Source organism: Lissotriton vulgaris, chromosome 11 (genome assembly GCF_964263255.1).
Source record: "Lissotriton vulgaris chromosome 11, aLisVul1.2, whole genome shotgun sequence".
NCBI classification, from domain to species: domain Eukaryota; kingdom Metazoa; phylum Chordata; class Amphibia; order Caudata; family Salamandridae; genus Lissotriton; species Lissotriton vulgaris.
The window spans coordinates 510118006-510133618 of NC_141699.1; the positions used below are offsets into that span (position 1 = coordinate 510118006).

Sequence of the window (15613 nt, forward strand, 5' to 3'; positions counted from 1 at the left end):
GAGGGAGGATGTGGTCCAGTCGAGGGCCTTCTCTTGGATACCGGCTTCTTGGAGGCGTGTTTTTAGAGTGCGATGGCAGACCGTGTCGAAGGTGGCCGAGAGGTCCAGGAGGATGAGGGCAGATGTTTTGCCGTTGTCTAATTGGCACCTGATGTCGTCTGTGGCAGCGATGGGGGCTGTCTCGGTGCTGTGGTTTCGTCTGAAACCGGGTTGGGACGGGTCCAGGATGTTGTTGTCTTCGAGGTGGCGGGTCAGTTGCATGTTGACGATTTTCTCGATGACCTTCGCCGGGAACGGGAGCTGGGAGATGGGCCAGAAGTTCTTGAGGTTCTTGGGGTCCGCCTTGGGCTTTTTGAGGAGGGCGTTGATTTGGGCGTGCTTCCAGCTTTCCGGGAATGTCGATGTTTTGAAGGAGATGTTGATGATCTTCTGTAGTTGGGGTGCGATGGCTGTGTCTGCCTTGTTAAATATGTGGTGTGGGCACGGGTCTGTCGGTGATCCTGAGTGGATGGAGTTCATGACCTTGCGTGTCTCGACGTCGCTGACGTTGGACCAGGGGGTCAGGCGGTTGGTGCTGTTGGTGTTTGGGAGAGGGGTGGAGTCTGGCGTGGTCGGGTCGGTCGTAGTGTTGAAGCTTTCATGGATGTCGGCAATCTTGCGGTGGAAGAAGATGGCCAGTGAGTCGCACAGTTACTGTGAGGACGGGATGTCGTTGGTGTTGGCGCTGGGGCAGTGCAAAGCAGAGTGTTTGTTTTTTAGTTTATGAATACTTTGTGACGCTTTTTTTGCAATTAATATTTTGCCGCCCATGCTACAGTGCCTAATTAAACAGAGCTGCAGTAATAAATAGCGAAATTCCCATGGGTAGGGTGGGGAGGGATGTAGGGCAACAGGGGGGGCACCTCGGTGGAGAAAGAAAACAAACCACAATCACCGCTGGCCAAACTCTGGCGTAAAGAGTGTGTCAGTGTTTGCCCCACAGTGAAATATCTGCAAATAGTTTTTATGAGTGTGTAAAGTGAATTCGGTTAAACTAATGTTTCTCTGAGTTAGTGTATTATTTCCCACAGCGCAGATCGGTGTTTCTCTAAGGTAATGCATGAAATGCAGACAGCATAGGTTGGACATAGTGAGCAGGGATCGCCAAATTGTACTTTCTAAAGTTCATTCATTAAAAGACATTCCCAGTAATACGTGAACTTTAGACACCTCAAAGGCAATAAAAACAGGTGTGCAGCTCTTCATGATAGGGCCCCTGAGGTTTCCCATTCCTCTCCCACTTGTACCCCCATTTGCCACTCACCTGTATACTACTTCCTGTTGGGACAAATGAACATAGGCTTCACTCTTCAGCTTCAGCAGGTTAATCTGGTGTCAATGTTTCACTGTTGATATTGCATTTATGATACCTTGCTTGAAAGGAAATCAGTTTTTGTAGCAGTATACCTACTTAATGTTTGAGTGAGTGTAATGTTTTACTTCCAGATTTAGGAAAAACAGTCAGAGTGAAACAAAACATCTGTAGTCAATTGCATCCGCATAAGATCAGATGGAAATTGATCATAACTCAATCAGTGATGCAAAGACCATCTCTAATTTACCAATCTATTTCTACAATAGTACTAGCCACACTGTTAGTATTTCTGAGACCTAATTTTAACCTACTCTCAAATCCTGATTTTCTGGCAAATTAGACTTTGTATTTAATTCATTAATATATGTTTTCTGGCAGTTAACACAGCCTATGCTGCTTGCCACAAAAATGGTACCGGATAAAGCCTGCCAAAAATGTTCATGTCGAATCGCACACATTGCGGGTAATCAATAATCAAAATATGAGAAATAATGAGCAATTAGCATATTATACCCCATTTTAGGTGCTCAGATCAGGGTAGTGTAATAATAGCGATCCCACAAAATCCTGCACTCCTCAGTACCACAAATTACCAATGCACTTTAACCACACCACTTTGTGCGCAGATTTCAGAATGGGCCACGTAGTGTCCGTGGCACTGGTGGGCCCTCGCTGATGATCCTTATAATGCATTGAGGCAAAAGTTTTAAGTACAGCTTTGAACTACTGTCCCCACCATCCCACTGCTCTTGGTGTGTTCCATGTTTTGTACAAACATACATTATCTAAGTGAATTAAGTATGCTTTACATCATATTTATTGTAGTATGTATTTTCCACAGTGAACACAACATTTTTCAATGCCTCAGCTCTTCTGCCACCGAACAACACTAACATTTCTTTGGTAAGTAACTTTGTATATGCATATTATGAATGTAGAAAAAAATACTGAGCAGCCATTCCAGAGTTGTGTTATTTCTACCTCCAATAAAGCTGTGAAACTAGAAATTGTACAGTCTGAATACTTAAGAAAAGATTTGTCTGTGGCAATAAAAATATATCACAAGCAAAACAGACAAAGAATAAGGTTTCCATAGCAATAGAGTGGTACTGAAAGAATGTCAATATTTGTACAAGTGACTGCAAGCAATTGACCCAAACATTATTTAGTAATGATGCACAATAAAGCTGCAGCATTCTAACTGGATACAACTTAAAAGAAATGAAGAGCAGTTTTTCCAAATGTACACATCGTTGCTAGGGGAACGAGGCATTTTCATCCTTTTGAATGTATGCTGCAGCAGACCATTAGGAAAACCATTAGGAAAAAAAGAAAAATTACAAGGCATATTCAATATTCCAACGCCACCAGAACGTCACTTTTTCCAACGTTCTGGTCGCGATAACTCCGTTGCCTTATTTACACTTAATGTGGCTTAACACTGCCTTATAAATAATGCCCCCATTGAAAGCACGTTAGACAGAGCAGGTCACACCCACCATTCACAGCTCAGATACGCCACAGACTCAGCTGTCAGTCGTGGACATTTTAACTTCCAAGCTCATACTGTTCCTCCTCATCGGGCACTGGGCACTTTACACACTGCACACGTCATGACAGCAATTTCAAACTCTGCTCTGCGAAGGAAACAACGTTATGGGGTGGTTGGCACCGAGCCAGCGCTACGAGGCATTACCGAAGGCAGATTGGGCGCTATACAAACACTCAAAACATAAGATAACAAAATATGAAACAAGTAGGTCAGTGTGCTAACTGAAGCCCCTCACAAAAAATGATCTGAACAGGTATATCTGCTGTTTTTTGTTGTTTTTTTTGTAGGGAAGATCAGCATATTGACTTTTATTAGTGAGCTCGAATTTGATGTAAAGCGGAATGGGAGCACAACAACCCACTTACAAATAGTAGCAATGCAGAAAATAGTGGTACACTAAAAAGTAAAGCTCATTCAAAAGAAACAAAACAAACCATGTGAGGAACAGACGCATTATAAGAAAGCCATGATACAGAAGAAGATGCACATAAATCGAAAAAATAGCAAAGGGTACTTTTTACAGAGATTTCACAAAACACACAATGTAGCCATGTGCAGGAGGAGCCGAGATTAGTTCCACGGTAGGCTTCTCCTCGGAGGAGGCAGGGGGTCTCAGGTGCAAGCCCAGCTATGAGCAGGGACACTGGGTTTATGCAGTTTTGAGGTCGCTGCATTTTCTGCATTTGCCGCAAATTACCATCTGCTGAAGAATCTGCAAATTGTAACCATGCAATTGTACCGGTGACCGGCCCCGCCCCCCCAGTTCGAACTTGACTCTCTCGGGGCCCGGGCCGGGGCCCCCCGCACCATTTGGAAGACTCGGGACTCGGGAGTCGGGCCCCGGCCGGGGCCCCTGCACCATTTCAAAGACTCCCAGGGGCCCCGGCCGGGGCCCGCGCTGCGACCATTTTGTCTGAGCCTAATACTGTGCGGCAACATGTTAGGGGCCCGGGCGGGGCCCCCTGGAGTGCAGGGCCCCTCCGCAATGCGGGGGCTGCGGGGGCTTGTGTTACGCCCCTGCCCCATTCATGCAGCACTTAGAGTGAAACAGCGTGCAATGGGTGTTGCAGTGGGCTTCCTGCTGCAGCACCCATTGCTTTTTGACGCTGCCCCATATTTACAAGGTATGGGTCAGTGCCAAAAATACCGTCAACAAATACCTAGGGGCATTTTTACAAGAAACTGGTTGAGTGCTGTGTTACATCAAAATTGAGAACTCCTCACTCCGACATTCGTTTCAAAACACAGGGATGTGCCAATTCACAAGAATGTGACGCACCCCTGCGATACCCCTAGCGCTGGCACTAAAAAAGCTGCCTAGCTTCAGCACAGGCTCCCTAGCACCATTTTGCTAGGGTTCCTGTCCTGCAGGGGTAATTGTTTATGTGCAGGAAGACCTGAACATTTTTTTTTTGTAATTCTCAATATAGAGTTCAGTTTGCTGTAATACACATAACTGCAGTATAGGGGATAAAGAATCTCCACAAAAGTGAGAGCTGCAATACACAATTTCAGATTCCCTACACATGTGAAAGGCTGCATTTACATATGAGCTTTGAGCTGCGCCTTCGTTAAATTCTTTGATGTGTTTAAATTGTATTTGATTCATTCCGATTTTGATCTCAGTAAACTTTGATTATGCAGCTATGAATATCAACGCTACTTGATTTCAAATACATTTGACTAGAAAGGCTAATAATATATTGTTTCATTTTCAAATTTTGTAATTCTAAGAACAACACTGTTAATACAACAGCTTTGGACTGGAGCCAGCTGAGCATGAAGGAATGTCTTAACTATGGCGGAAGCCTCATTGGAAATTCATGTAAATATGTACCGGATTTGGCGCTTATGTCATTCATCCTCTTCTTTGGAACTTACTCCATGACGATAACACTAAAAAAGTTTAAATTCAGTCGCTACTTTCCCACAAAGGTAAGGAACAAAACACTACAAACCAAGAAATATTTTAGGCAATGTATTCACCTAGAAAACTTTGGTGCGTTTTGTGCATTTTTTATTTTTAACACGTTTCACTGAATTTACATAAGATAAACTGTACAGAATAAACCAATAATTATACAATTTCGGATTCTACAGGCTTATAATGTATCTGAATCAATTTAATGTAAAATACATGTTAACAAATGGTTTACATTTATGAAACTCTGTCTTAGCTTCATAATGCTATAGTTTGGGGTGTTTTTATTTCCACGCTTGGTTGTAAACTGAGTATTTAATTGTATTTAAAATCATATTACTAGGAACGAGAGAGTATTACACCTTCAAGACTTCATTCGAACCAAGTCATAGGCGTATGAAAGAGATATTAAAGGGCCAATTTACAAACTGCATTTGATATTACATAAATTAGTACTACAATATTACTACTCAGATACTAAGTGCTATTTGTAAACCTTTGTGCAGTGATCTAAGCCAGCCTCTCCTATCTTTTCTGTATAGGAATCTCTGGCAAAGATCTCCACACACCAAGGGCCTCATTTACAATATTTTGACCCACGGCAGTGCAGCAAGCCTTCCTGCTGCACTGTTGTGTGTCAAAAGAAAAGCGCAGGAATGCGGTGTATGTACCAGATATGACACATTCCTGTCCTTTTCCCCTGCGCTGGTGCACAATTGGCTGCCATGCGCCAATGCAGGCGCCATGGTGTAAGGTTGTCGGCATTGTAGGGGTGATTGCTTTTGTGCAGGAAGGGACACCTTCCTGCACAAATCAATAACGCAAGGTGTTTTCTTCTTTAATGTGTTCTGAAGAATGCAGCACACATAGAGTAAAGAAAAACGAGGGCAAATAAAGGTATTTCTCCTCGTTGTGCCTCACTTACACCCCCCCTGGGAAGGCGTAGGAATCTGACGAATTCCCCGGTTTACAAAACCTTGTAAATCGGGGAATGCGCCAGGTTTCATGGATGTTGTGTGGGAACACCCACAGCAACACTCATGAAATGCTCCTTTCACACAGAGGGATGCATGAAAGGGCTGCCATGCAGGGTGGCTTTACGTGGCCTAGTAAAAATGGGCAGGCACCCTGCACTGCCAATGCATCAAATAAATTGACACCCTCGTGGCTCAATCGACTTGAAAATAAGCAGCATGGTTTCTGTAGCAAATGTGGGAGGGATCGGAGGAGTGCACCGAAAATAGTGAAGACCTACTACTAAATGAGAGGGGTTTCAGTAACGCTATAGAAGGCTTTAGGGAGAGTTGGAGAGCTTTAGTGAGGGACTTGCTAATAAAAATACCCACCCACAAAAGTTTAAAACCATTGCTGTTCTCAATCTACCCTCCTACAGTTATTGCAGCCCTAATGGTGATCAAAAACTAGTAAATGCACTCCATTCCAGCTTTTGAGTAAGTCTAGCATCAAACATGGTGGCTCACTTGTACTGCAACACACTCCTAGAGAAAATAATGAATCAACTGATGTTGCTGCATTGCATTGCCTTTAGGAACGTCTCTAGAACTTTCTGGCATCCATTTTGTTTTCTCAACATGGCGCATTTGATCTTGCCTCCATTTTGTTTTCTTGACATGATGCCACACTTGATATTTCCCTTGCTTTGCAGGCCATTACAAAATGATTTTCCTTTCTGCATCCCTTACATATCTCTACAATGGCGGGACATTTACCTTGATATGTAAAGGAAAATCCACATCGAAAACACAACTTCTTTTTCTTTGGAGACATTGCTTTATGGCCTTCTATCCTTTCATTTCAACTTAATTTTTATACTCAGTGCTGATTCATTTTGAGCTGTTCCGGCTTTCATGTTAACTGCTTGACTGTCAGCTCTTTCTTCCACTCTGGCAGCCATGAGGACTTGCTCCAAGCTGAGTGTCTCTTTCAGCTTTCGTCATCTGAAAGAATCAGAGCAACAACCATCTATTACTCTGAGACGCATGGACTCTTCGTCATAGAACTCGCTGAACTTGCAGTGCTTGATTAGAGAACAAAGCCTTTCTAAAAACTCATCCATTATTTCACCAGCTGTCTGCCTTTCCGGACGGGAAATTTACCTTTAATTGACAACATTTGGCATTGGATTGAACTTGGTGTTTAACACCTCTTTTATTTGATGGTATGTCACTTCATCACCTTGTGGTATTTAATTACTTCTTTTAGTCCTTCACCTGCTAAATTATTTAGATTTATTTATTTTTTATTTTTTATTTAAAGGTTTTATATAGCGCTGGCTAGACCTGGAGGTATCAGAGCGCTTTACATGAGTATCAGGTCAAAGTTACAAGTTACATTGATTACAAAGGTTACAAAGTAATAAGAGTATGGCAACATAGTTACTTGTAAGGTCGAGGTAAACAATAAGCACAAATACGTAAGGGGAAAATCAGGCAAGGGGAGAGATTCAGGGGAGGGGGTAGGAGCAGGGGAAGTAGACAAATAATGAACGCGGGAAAGAGGAGGGGAGTGTGAGAAACACTGCATGGAAAGAGGAGGGGAAGGGTGACAGGGACACAAACCGGTAGACGATTCAAAGCAACGTCCAAAGTCCAGTAAGCTGTGATCCCAGGGGAAGTGGTATCACTTCCCTGTCTCTGTTGTGAGAGGCTTCCATTATGCAGTGGACTCTCTCAGAGGGGTCTCTGAGACTCCAAGGCCTACATACTGGATCCTTCCCTGAAAAGGGGAGAGGGAGTGCTTTGGCAAGGGGTGCCCTACCATACCTCAGCTGTAAGTGGCTCCCTTGGCGCAGTGAACTCTCTCAGAGGGTGCGCTGAGACTCCAGATTATAAATATTGGATCTTTCCCCAACAAGGGGAGAAGGAGTGCTTAGTCAAAGGGCACAAATATTTAATACTTAGATACTTAATTATCATTTGCTATTTGCTTCTTCCAGAGCATCAATAAAATCATTGAAAGTTTTGACCCCGGCAGTCTATCTATCGCCAATATTTTGCTTTATGACGATATCAAAGTGAGGTGGTGGTCTTAAGAAGGCAGCAACACCGATTTTGATGCTCTTTTCAGGAGCCATCATAAGATTTCACTATTCCGACCACCACTTGCGGCTTTTCAGTTGGTGCAATGTGATTCACCAGCCACGTAAGCACAACCCATGTGCTTCTGCTTAGGTTGCTGTACCTGGTACAGAGGTCAGATGGCTCTATTAAGTGAGGTTCTGGTAAGGATGATCGTATTATCTATATCTGGTTATCGGCACACTGCTTCTGGTCACAGCGTTCTCTTGCACATGGCTGTTGCCGTTCATTGCACTTTCCGTACCTGGTTGTCACTGTGTTTCTTTGCTTCAGAAAGGTTTCTGCTTTTAGCACTACCTTGCAATCGGCTATCACAGCCTTTAGTGCTGTTGTACTGTATGAATGGTGGTCTGGGTCGCATTGTGGAGCAGTACCTCTTGTCTCAACTTTACTTTCAAAATTCAAGCCGACGACAAACAAACTTTCTGTAAGGCCTTCACTTTCTTCACAGGCCATGCACTGGCTGAAGTGGAGCTGACACGCACAAGCAGTTTGCTGGACCACTGCAAATACTCCGGGAGAGCACGCTCGGTTCTTTGGGTTGTGGGGTTCATATAATTTTATCCTCGTTGTCTGTTGTAGTCTCCTCACCAGCCCAGGTACATGCAAATGATCACGCCACACACGGAGCTTGGTATTTCACATCTTCATTTCTCAGTTTGAAAACCCTTAACTGAACATTCTACCTCATGAATTCTACCACCTATGCACTTACTTCAATGTTCTAGGGAGTCCATCAGAAACCTAAAGGGTACTGTCATCTGTAGATCACAAGACACCACATCTACTTGTAGTGTCCTCCCCAGCCCAGGTATATGCAAGTGAGCTTTTCACACATGTAGCTTGGTATTACTCGTCTTTACTCCTAAGCTTGTCATACTTAACTGAACATTCTACATCATGGATTCTATCACCCACCCCCATGCACTTACCTCACTGTTGTAGGAGTATCTCAGGAGCCAAAAGAGTCCTGTCATCTCTAACTCGTAAGATACATCTCCCCCTTTGTTAAATAAAAATTACCAATAGTACATATATACATTACAGCTCTTCAATAAGTTGTTTTGGTGCTTCAAATAATCGCCCAGATCTGGTCATGTGAGGCTGTGGAGATATCTGAGAAGTGTCCATAACTGGTTTTGGTGACAGAGGCTTGAGGACAGTCATTGGGCTCTCTGGATTCTCAGGTGTACAAGTCTCACTCCTGATATCTGGAGTTGGTGAAGGTCGAGGCAGGTGCTTGAAATGTGAAGAATCTTGCTAAATGGACTTTCCCGGACGATGAGCAATTACCATGTGCGCTTTATTAGTCACAACCTTGAATGGGTCAGCATCAAAAGGAGCAAATGCAAATGCCTCACGTTCAATAGCACTCCACCTCTGTTCCCATGGAAGTAACCTCCTACTGATGAAGGCTACAGGTTGATCTAGGCCATCCTCATTCATCTGTGACAAAACAGCCCCCACACCATGCTCTAAAGCGTCTGTCTAAACAACAAACTCTCTGGAGAAGTTGGGTACCAGGAGCATGGGCGCCGTGCACATGGCAGCTTCCAGGGCCTCAAAAGCGTTCTGACAGGTGTCAGTCCAAATCACTTTCTTGGGCTGCTTTCTGGAAGTCAGCTCTGTCAAGGGTACAACAATGTTGCCATACCCCTTGACAAACCTCCTGTAATACCCAGTGACTCCTAAAAAGGCTCTCACATTTTGTCTGGGTTTCGGGGGACTCCCAAGCCAGGATGGTGTCAATCTTGAGCTGTAGGGACACCACCTAGCCGCTCCCAAGCTGGTGTCCCAAGTACACCACGGAACCCTGCCCGATCTGGCACTTACTCGCCTTGATCGTGAGGCCTGTCTTCTGCAGCGCCATCAACACTTCCCAGAGTTGGCGCAGATGTTCTTCCCAACTGGTGCTGAACACTGCAATGTCAACCAGGTTGGAGGCACTGAACTCGTCCAGTCCAACCAACACTTTTGGTTGACCAACCTCTGGAAGGTGGCAGGGGCATTCGTAATCCCAAAGGGCATAACCGGAACTGAAAGTGCCCATCTGGTGTGGAGAATGCTGACCTCTCCTTCGCCCCATCGGTCAAGGTGATCTGCCAGTACCCAGACGTTAGGTCAAACGTGCTGAGGTACTCTGCAGTCCCTGGCCGATCAATGAGCTCATCAGCTCTGGGGATGGGGTGCGCGTCAGTCCTCGTGACTGAATTGAGCCCTCGGTAGTCCACACAGAGCCGGAGTTCTGGTGTGGTACCCGGTAGGGCAGCCTTTGGGACCAAGACCACTGGGTTGGCCCAACGACTGTTAGAGGACTCAATCACCCCTAACGCAAGCATCTTTGAGACCTCCTCTTTGATGCAAGCTCTCACCCTGTCAGTCACCCTGTAAGTTTTGTGCTTCACCATGTAAGCTGTCTCCTGTGTCCACATCATGGACGCACCAATCTGTGACACCAGGAACCAGGGAGAACAGAGCAGAAAACTGTCCCAGCAACTGGCGGCAGTCATTCTGTTGCTCAGGGGTCAGGGTGAAAGAGAGGTTTACACCATCCACTGACCCATCTTGCTCTGTTGCAGACAGGTCAGGAAGAGGCTCAGTCTCCTCCTCCATTCCATGCCCACTTCTGACCTCTCCAAGTGGGGTTTCAGGCGATTGACATGCAGGACCCGCAAGGGGTTCTTGGGAGACCGCAAGTCCACCAAGTAGGTAACAGGACTTTTGCGCTCCACAACCTCAAATGGTCCGGTCCACTTATCTTTGAGCGTGCAGGGCTCCACTGGGGCAATAACCCACACTTTCTGACCAGGCTGAAGCTCCAGAGTGGCATTCTGGTCGTATCACCGCTTCATCTACTCCTGGCTGGCTTCCAGATTCGCCTCAGCGAGTTGCCTGAAACGCCTAGTCTGGTTCCTGAAGGACAACATGTAGCTATATACATCCTGAGGAGGTTTCCTGGGAAATTGCTCCCAGCCTACCTTGACCAGACTCAGAGGTCCTCTCACTGGGTGGCCATAGAGAAGCTTAAAGGGACAGAAGCCTAGAGATTTCTGTGGCACCTCACGATATACAAACAACAGGCATGGTTAGAGGACGTCCCACTTACGCCTCATAGGTTCCTCAAGACCCATAATCATGCCTTTAAGGGTTCATTTGAATCTCTCAACCAACCCATTCCCTTGGGGTTGGTAAGGAGTGGTAAACTTGTAAGTTACCCCACACTCCTGCCACATGGATTTCTTATACTTGGAAATAAAGTTGGTTCCCCGGTCAGACACTATCTCTCTAGGGAATCCCTCTCGGGAGAAAATTCCCATCAGTGCTCGTCCCACCACGGGGCCGTCACTAGCCTCAGAGGTATGGCTTCCGGGTACCGGGTAGCATGGTCCACCAAGACCAGGATGAACCTGTTGCCCATGGCTGTCTTGGGGTCCGGTGGCCCCATAATGTCAATAACCACCCACTTAAAGTGGGTGCTGACCACAGGGAATGGCTGGAGAGGAGCCTTCTGCTTCCTCCCACTCTTTCCACTTGCCTGGCAAGTCTGGCATATCCTGCAATGAGTGTCTGAACTCTTGCGCATTTGGGGACAATGAAAGTGAGTGACAAGCCTCTCAATGGTCTTGTCCTGCCCCAAATGTCCTGCCAATGGTACATCGTGAGCCAGCCCCAGTAGGAAGGCCCTGAAGTGCTGGGGTACCACGAGCACATGGGCTTACCCAGGCTTAGCAACCTTAGGCTCACTATACAGGAGCCCGTTCTCCCAGTAGATCCAATGTGATCCAGACTGATCACATGCTGCCTGGCTTGCAGCCTGTTGCCACAAACCCACCAGAGAGGGGTATTCTCTCTGCTCCTTGCAGAAATCTTCCCTGGAGGGGCCTCCATCCTGTTGCCAATGGGTCAGCTGAGACAGGTCCCCCAGTTCAGCAACCTGTTCCCCTGTAGGCTCCAGGGCACCCCCCTCAGGGTCTACCTCCTCCTGGACCATGGGAATTTTGGGGGCCGGTTTCCCGCACCCCCTGCCTCCTCTCTCTAAGGTAGGTTCCTGGGCCTCCCTCTCAGGCACCAGGTCCTATTGAGCACCCCTATGGGCTGCCATTGACCGGGTGGTCACACACGCCCAGTCAGGCAGACCCAAGATCTCCAAGTGAGTACTCCGCTCCACCTTTCCCCAAGGTGAGCTCTCCAAAGCGTTCCCCAACAAACAGTCAACAGGCATGGCGGGCCTCACAGCTACCTGAAGAGTACCAGAGACCCCCCCCCCAACACTCAAAGGGAACCTGAGCCATTGGACAATGGCTCTCTGTGTTGTCGGCGGCAACAACTCTGCAAAAAACATGAGGGACAATCTGCTCTTGAGAAACCAGGTGACACTTGACAGCTGTCACACTGGCTCCTGTGTCTCTAAGAGCCTCCACCTTATGGCCAATGATGGTCACCCACTGCCCATATTTCTTAGTGTTTTTGGGCAGTTGGGTCCCAGGGACCACCTCACAGTCTCCCAAAGATACAAAGGACATCTCTGCGGGACCTCACCCACCTTGGACACCAATCTCCTCCCCCAAGGCTACACTAGCCATCTGCCGGGGTGGGGCATCAGGGGTTGCTGCTTTTCCAAATAGGCGGCACCTGCGGTCATTCGCCTTATGACCCAGGCCCCCACATTTGTAACATTTCAGGGGTCCCCCTTGAACAGGATTACCTGTTGGAGCCATTGCTTTCTCGCAGGGGGAGGCTGGGAACCTTTCCCTAGGTTCTCCTGGGAATTACTTTGGGGTTCTTTATGGAACTCCTTCTGTTTACCCTTGTCCCCCCCCACTCTTCTGCTGGGGACCCTGCCCCCCTTTGGTTGAGTCTCCCATGTGACCCTTGTGGACCTGGGTGCTCACCCAGCGGTCCGCCTCGACAGCAAGCTTCCTAGGGTTAGTCATCCTGCTATCAATCAGGTGCTGGCGCAGCCCTTAAAAACAATTACTGGACGAGTGCTCACATGCAATTAAATCAAAGAGACCTTGAAAATCATTCACTTTGCTGCCCTTCACCCAACCATCCAATGCTCTGCAAAAGAAAGTGACATATTCCACCCAAGTACTGCTCTCTATCTTCTTGCAATTCCTGAACCTCTGTCTATAGGAGTTAAACCATACCTGGACATTAAGGCATCCTTCATGTGGCTATAAGAATTATGGACTTCAGAAGGCAAGTCTAACAGTGTGTCCCGCCCCTCACTAAGGAACCGCCCCCACAACCCCGCTCTCCAATCTCTCTAAGGGACCTGGTGGGAAGACATGGCTACCTCATAGGCTCTGAACCACTGCCCAGTATCATCATTCTTATAAAATTCTTTCACCACATCCTTAGGAATATACACTCTGGCTTCCACAGGCACTGGCGGTTTGCTGCCACCAGAGGGAGTAATCTCTATGCTCTTGGTCTTCAATTCCAACTCCCTCAAAACCTTTTCATGTTCAAACTGCAATTTATTTTCTTCCAGGGCTAACTTCCTAGTTTGCATTTCCAATTGCAACTGCCCATTTAACTTGAGCTTCGTCAGCTCCATCTCATGCCTCCTGCATCTTTCTCTACCCTCCAGCTCCTCTGGAGACAGACTCCTGGCAGAAACACTGCTACCTGCGGGGGAAGGTGCTCTCCTTCCTCCTGGATCCAATGGCCGTTCCAGATACATAACTGCATTCTCACCCCTATCCTCATTCTCAGGGGTATTACTTGCTTCTACCCAGGCCCTCAGCGCCTTGTAGAAGTCTTCCTTCTTGGAAAACTCAATAATGGGGACATTACATTTCTTGCAGAGGTGCTTCAGCTGTTTGACTGTAGCTTTCTAGTTTCTCCTCTTCCGAGTCACAATCAACAGAGGCTATGGATTCTGCTCTATCCATGATGGTTAAACTTGGCAGTTCTCAAAAATAGAAAATTCCAAAAAGAAATCTACCAAAAGTATGTGGTTGCGTTTTGGTCTGCACTCACTAGTAGTGTTCACCAATCACTGTACATGAGTCACAAATGCAAGTCCAGAATCCTCACCACTGCCCACCAATGTTAGATGTGGGGATCTCTAGTTGGCACAGGTAGGTACTTTTGACAAATAGGGACCATTGCCTCTAGTCAGGGTAAGGAGGTACACTCCTATGATAACCCCTGCTCACCCCCTTGGTAGCTTGGCACGAGCAGACAGGCTTATCTCAGAGGCAGTGTGTAAAGCATTTGTGAACACATATGGTAATCAAGTGACAACATTACAGATGGACACCACACAGGTTTTACATTAAAAATAGTATTCTTTATATAGATTTAACACAAGACCACAAACAATACTGTACTTAAGATGGCAGTTTTAGCTTAGTTCTCTTTAGATCTTAAAATGCAACACTTTGAGTCAATGTACCTTACGATGCGTCACGCTACTACAACGAAAGTGTTGCAGAGAGGGAGATGCGGCAAAAGATCCGGTGCAGAGAAATAAAGAAGTCAAGTTCTTCCTGATGCGGCACGCTTCTCTGATGTTGCAAGAAGTCTCGTTTGATGCGTCAGCTGCATCGGCGACACCCTTTTTCAGTGATGCGATGACAGCGGCTTTGGCGGCGACACTCTTCTCCAACGTTGCGAGATGCTTCTGCTCGATGTGACAACTGCAGCGGCGACACCCTTGTTCCGTGATGCGACAACAGCAGCTCCGACAGCGGCACGCTTCTCAGTGGATGCGAGGCGCTTCTCTTGATGCGGTTCAATGTGACAGCTACAGCTGCAACAGCTACGATGCGACGGCAGCGGCTGCGATGGCGACACACTTCTTCCTCGTTGTGAGACGCTTCCCTTGATGTGGTGCAATGCGACAGCTACAGTGGCGACATCCACGATGCAACGGCTACAATGGCTGCGACAGCGACACGCTTCTTCGGGGTTGTGGGACGTTTTTGAGATGCGGTGCAATGCGACAGCTACATCGGCGACATCTCGGTGATGCCACAGCAGCGGCTGCAATGGCAACACCCTTCTCCCTCTTGAATCGCGCTTCCAGCTCCTTGCGACACGCAGGCCCTCTCTTGGGGAGCTGGGGGTTGAAGTCTGTTGTCCCTGAGACTTCAGCAGGAGGCAAGCTATTCTCTCAAGCCCTTGGAGATCCTTACAAGTTGAATAAAGCACACAAAGTCCTTTCTCCTTTCTTTGCCAGTCAGGCAGCCACTGCAGGCCAATCCCCCAAGCAGCACTTTAGCTTCAGAGATAGTCTCTCCTCAGTTTCTTCAGGTTTCTCTCCTCAGCAAAGGTTTCTTCTTGTTGTCCAAAAGTGATCTAAATTCTTGGGATCAGGGTCCCAATACTTATACCCTAAAATCCTTTGTCCTCTGAGGGAAGAGGGGCCTTTGCCTAGTCCAAACCAGTTCTGGTCAGTCCTGGAGCACTCTGTTGACATGACTCCTTCTTTCCTTTCACAGTGCAGGGCAGAAATATCAGATGCCCCACAGGAGGTGGAGCCAGTATTGTGGTGGGAAGGCACAGCCCTAGAGCACTCTGTTGACATGACTCCTTCTCTCTTTTCACAGTGCAGGACAGAGACATCAGACGCACCACAGGAGGTGGAGCCAGCATTGTAGAGGGAGGGCACAGCCCTTTTCATGTCCCAGGTGCAATTCCTCCCTCCCGTCTAGATGCAGATATCTCTATTGACC

At 46.9% G+C, this 15613-nt stretch overlaps 1 protein-coding gene across 4 annotated transcripts in view; it reads left to right on the forward strand.

The window, feature by feature from the left end:
• Nucleotides 1-15613, forward strand: part of SLC4A5 (solute carrier family 4 member 5) — a 611906-nt gene that overhangs the window by 381404 nt on the left and 214889 nt on the right. For all 4 annotated transcript variants that reach the window (XM_086943571.1, XM_086943570.1, XM_086943572.1 and 1 more), the window contains exons 14-15: nt 2196-2257; nt 4641-4841. In XM_086943571.1, the coding sequence (XP_086799697.1) occupies nt 2196-2257; nt 4641-4841 (263 nt within the window). The remainder of the gene's footprint in view (nt 1-2195; nt 2258-4640; nt 4842-15613) is intronic.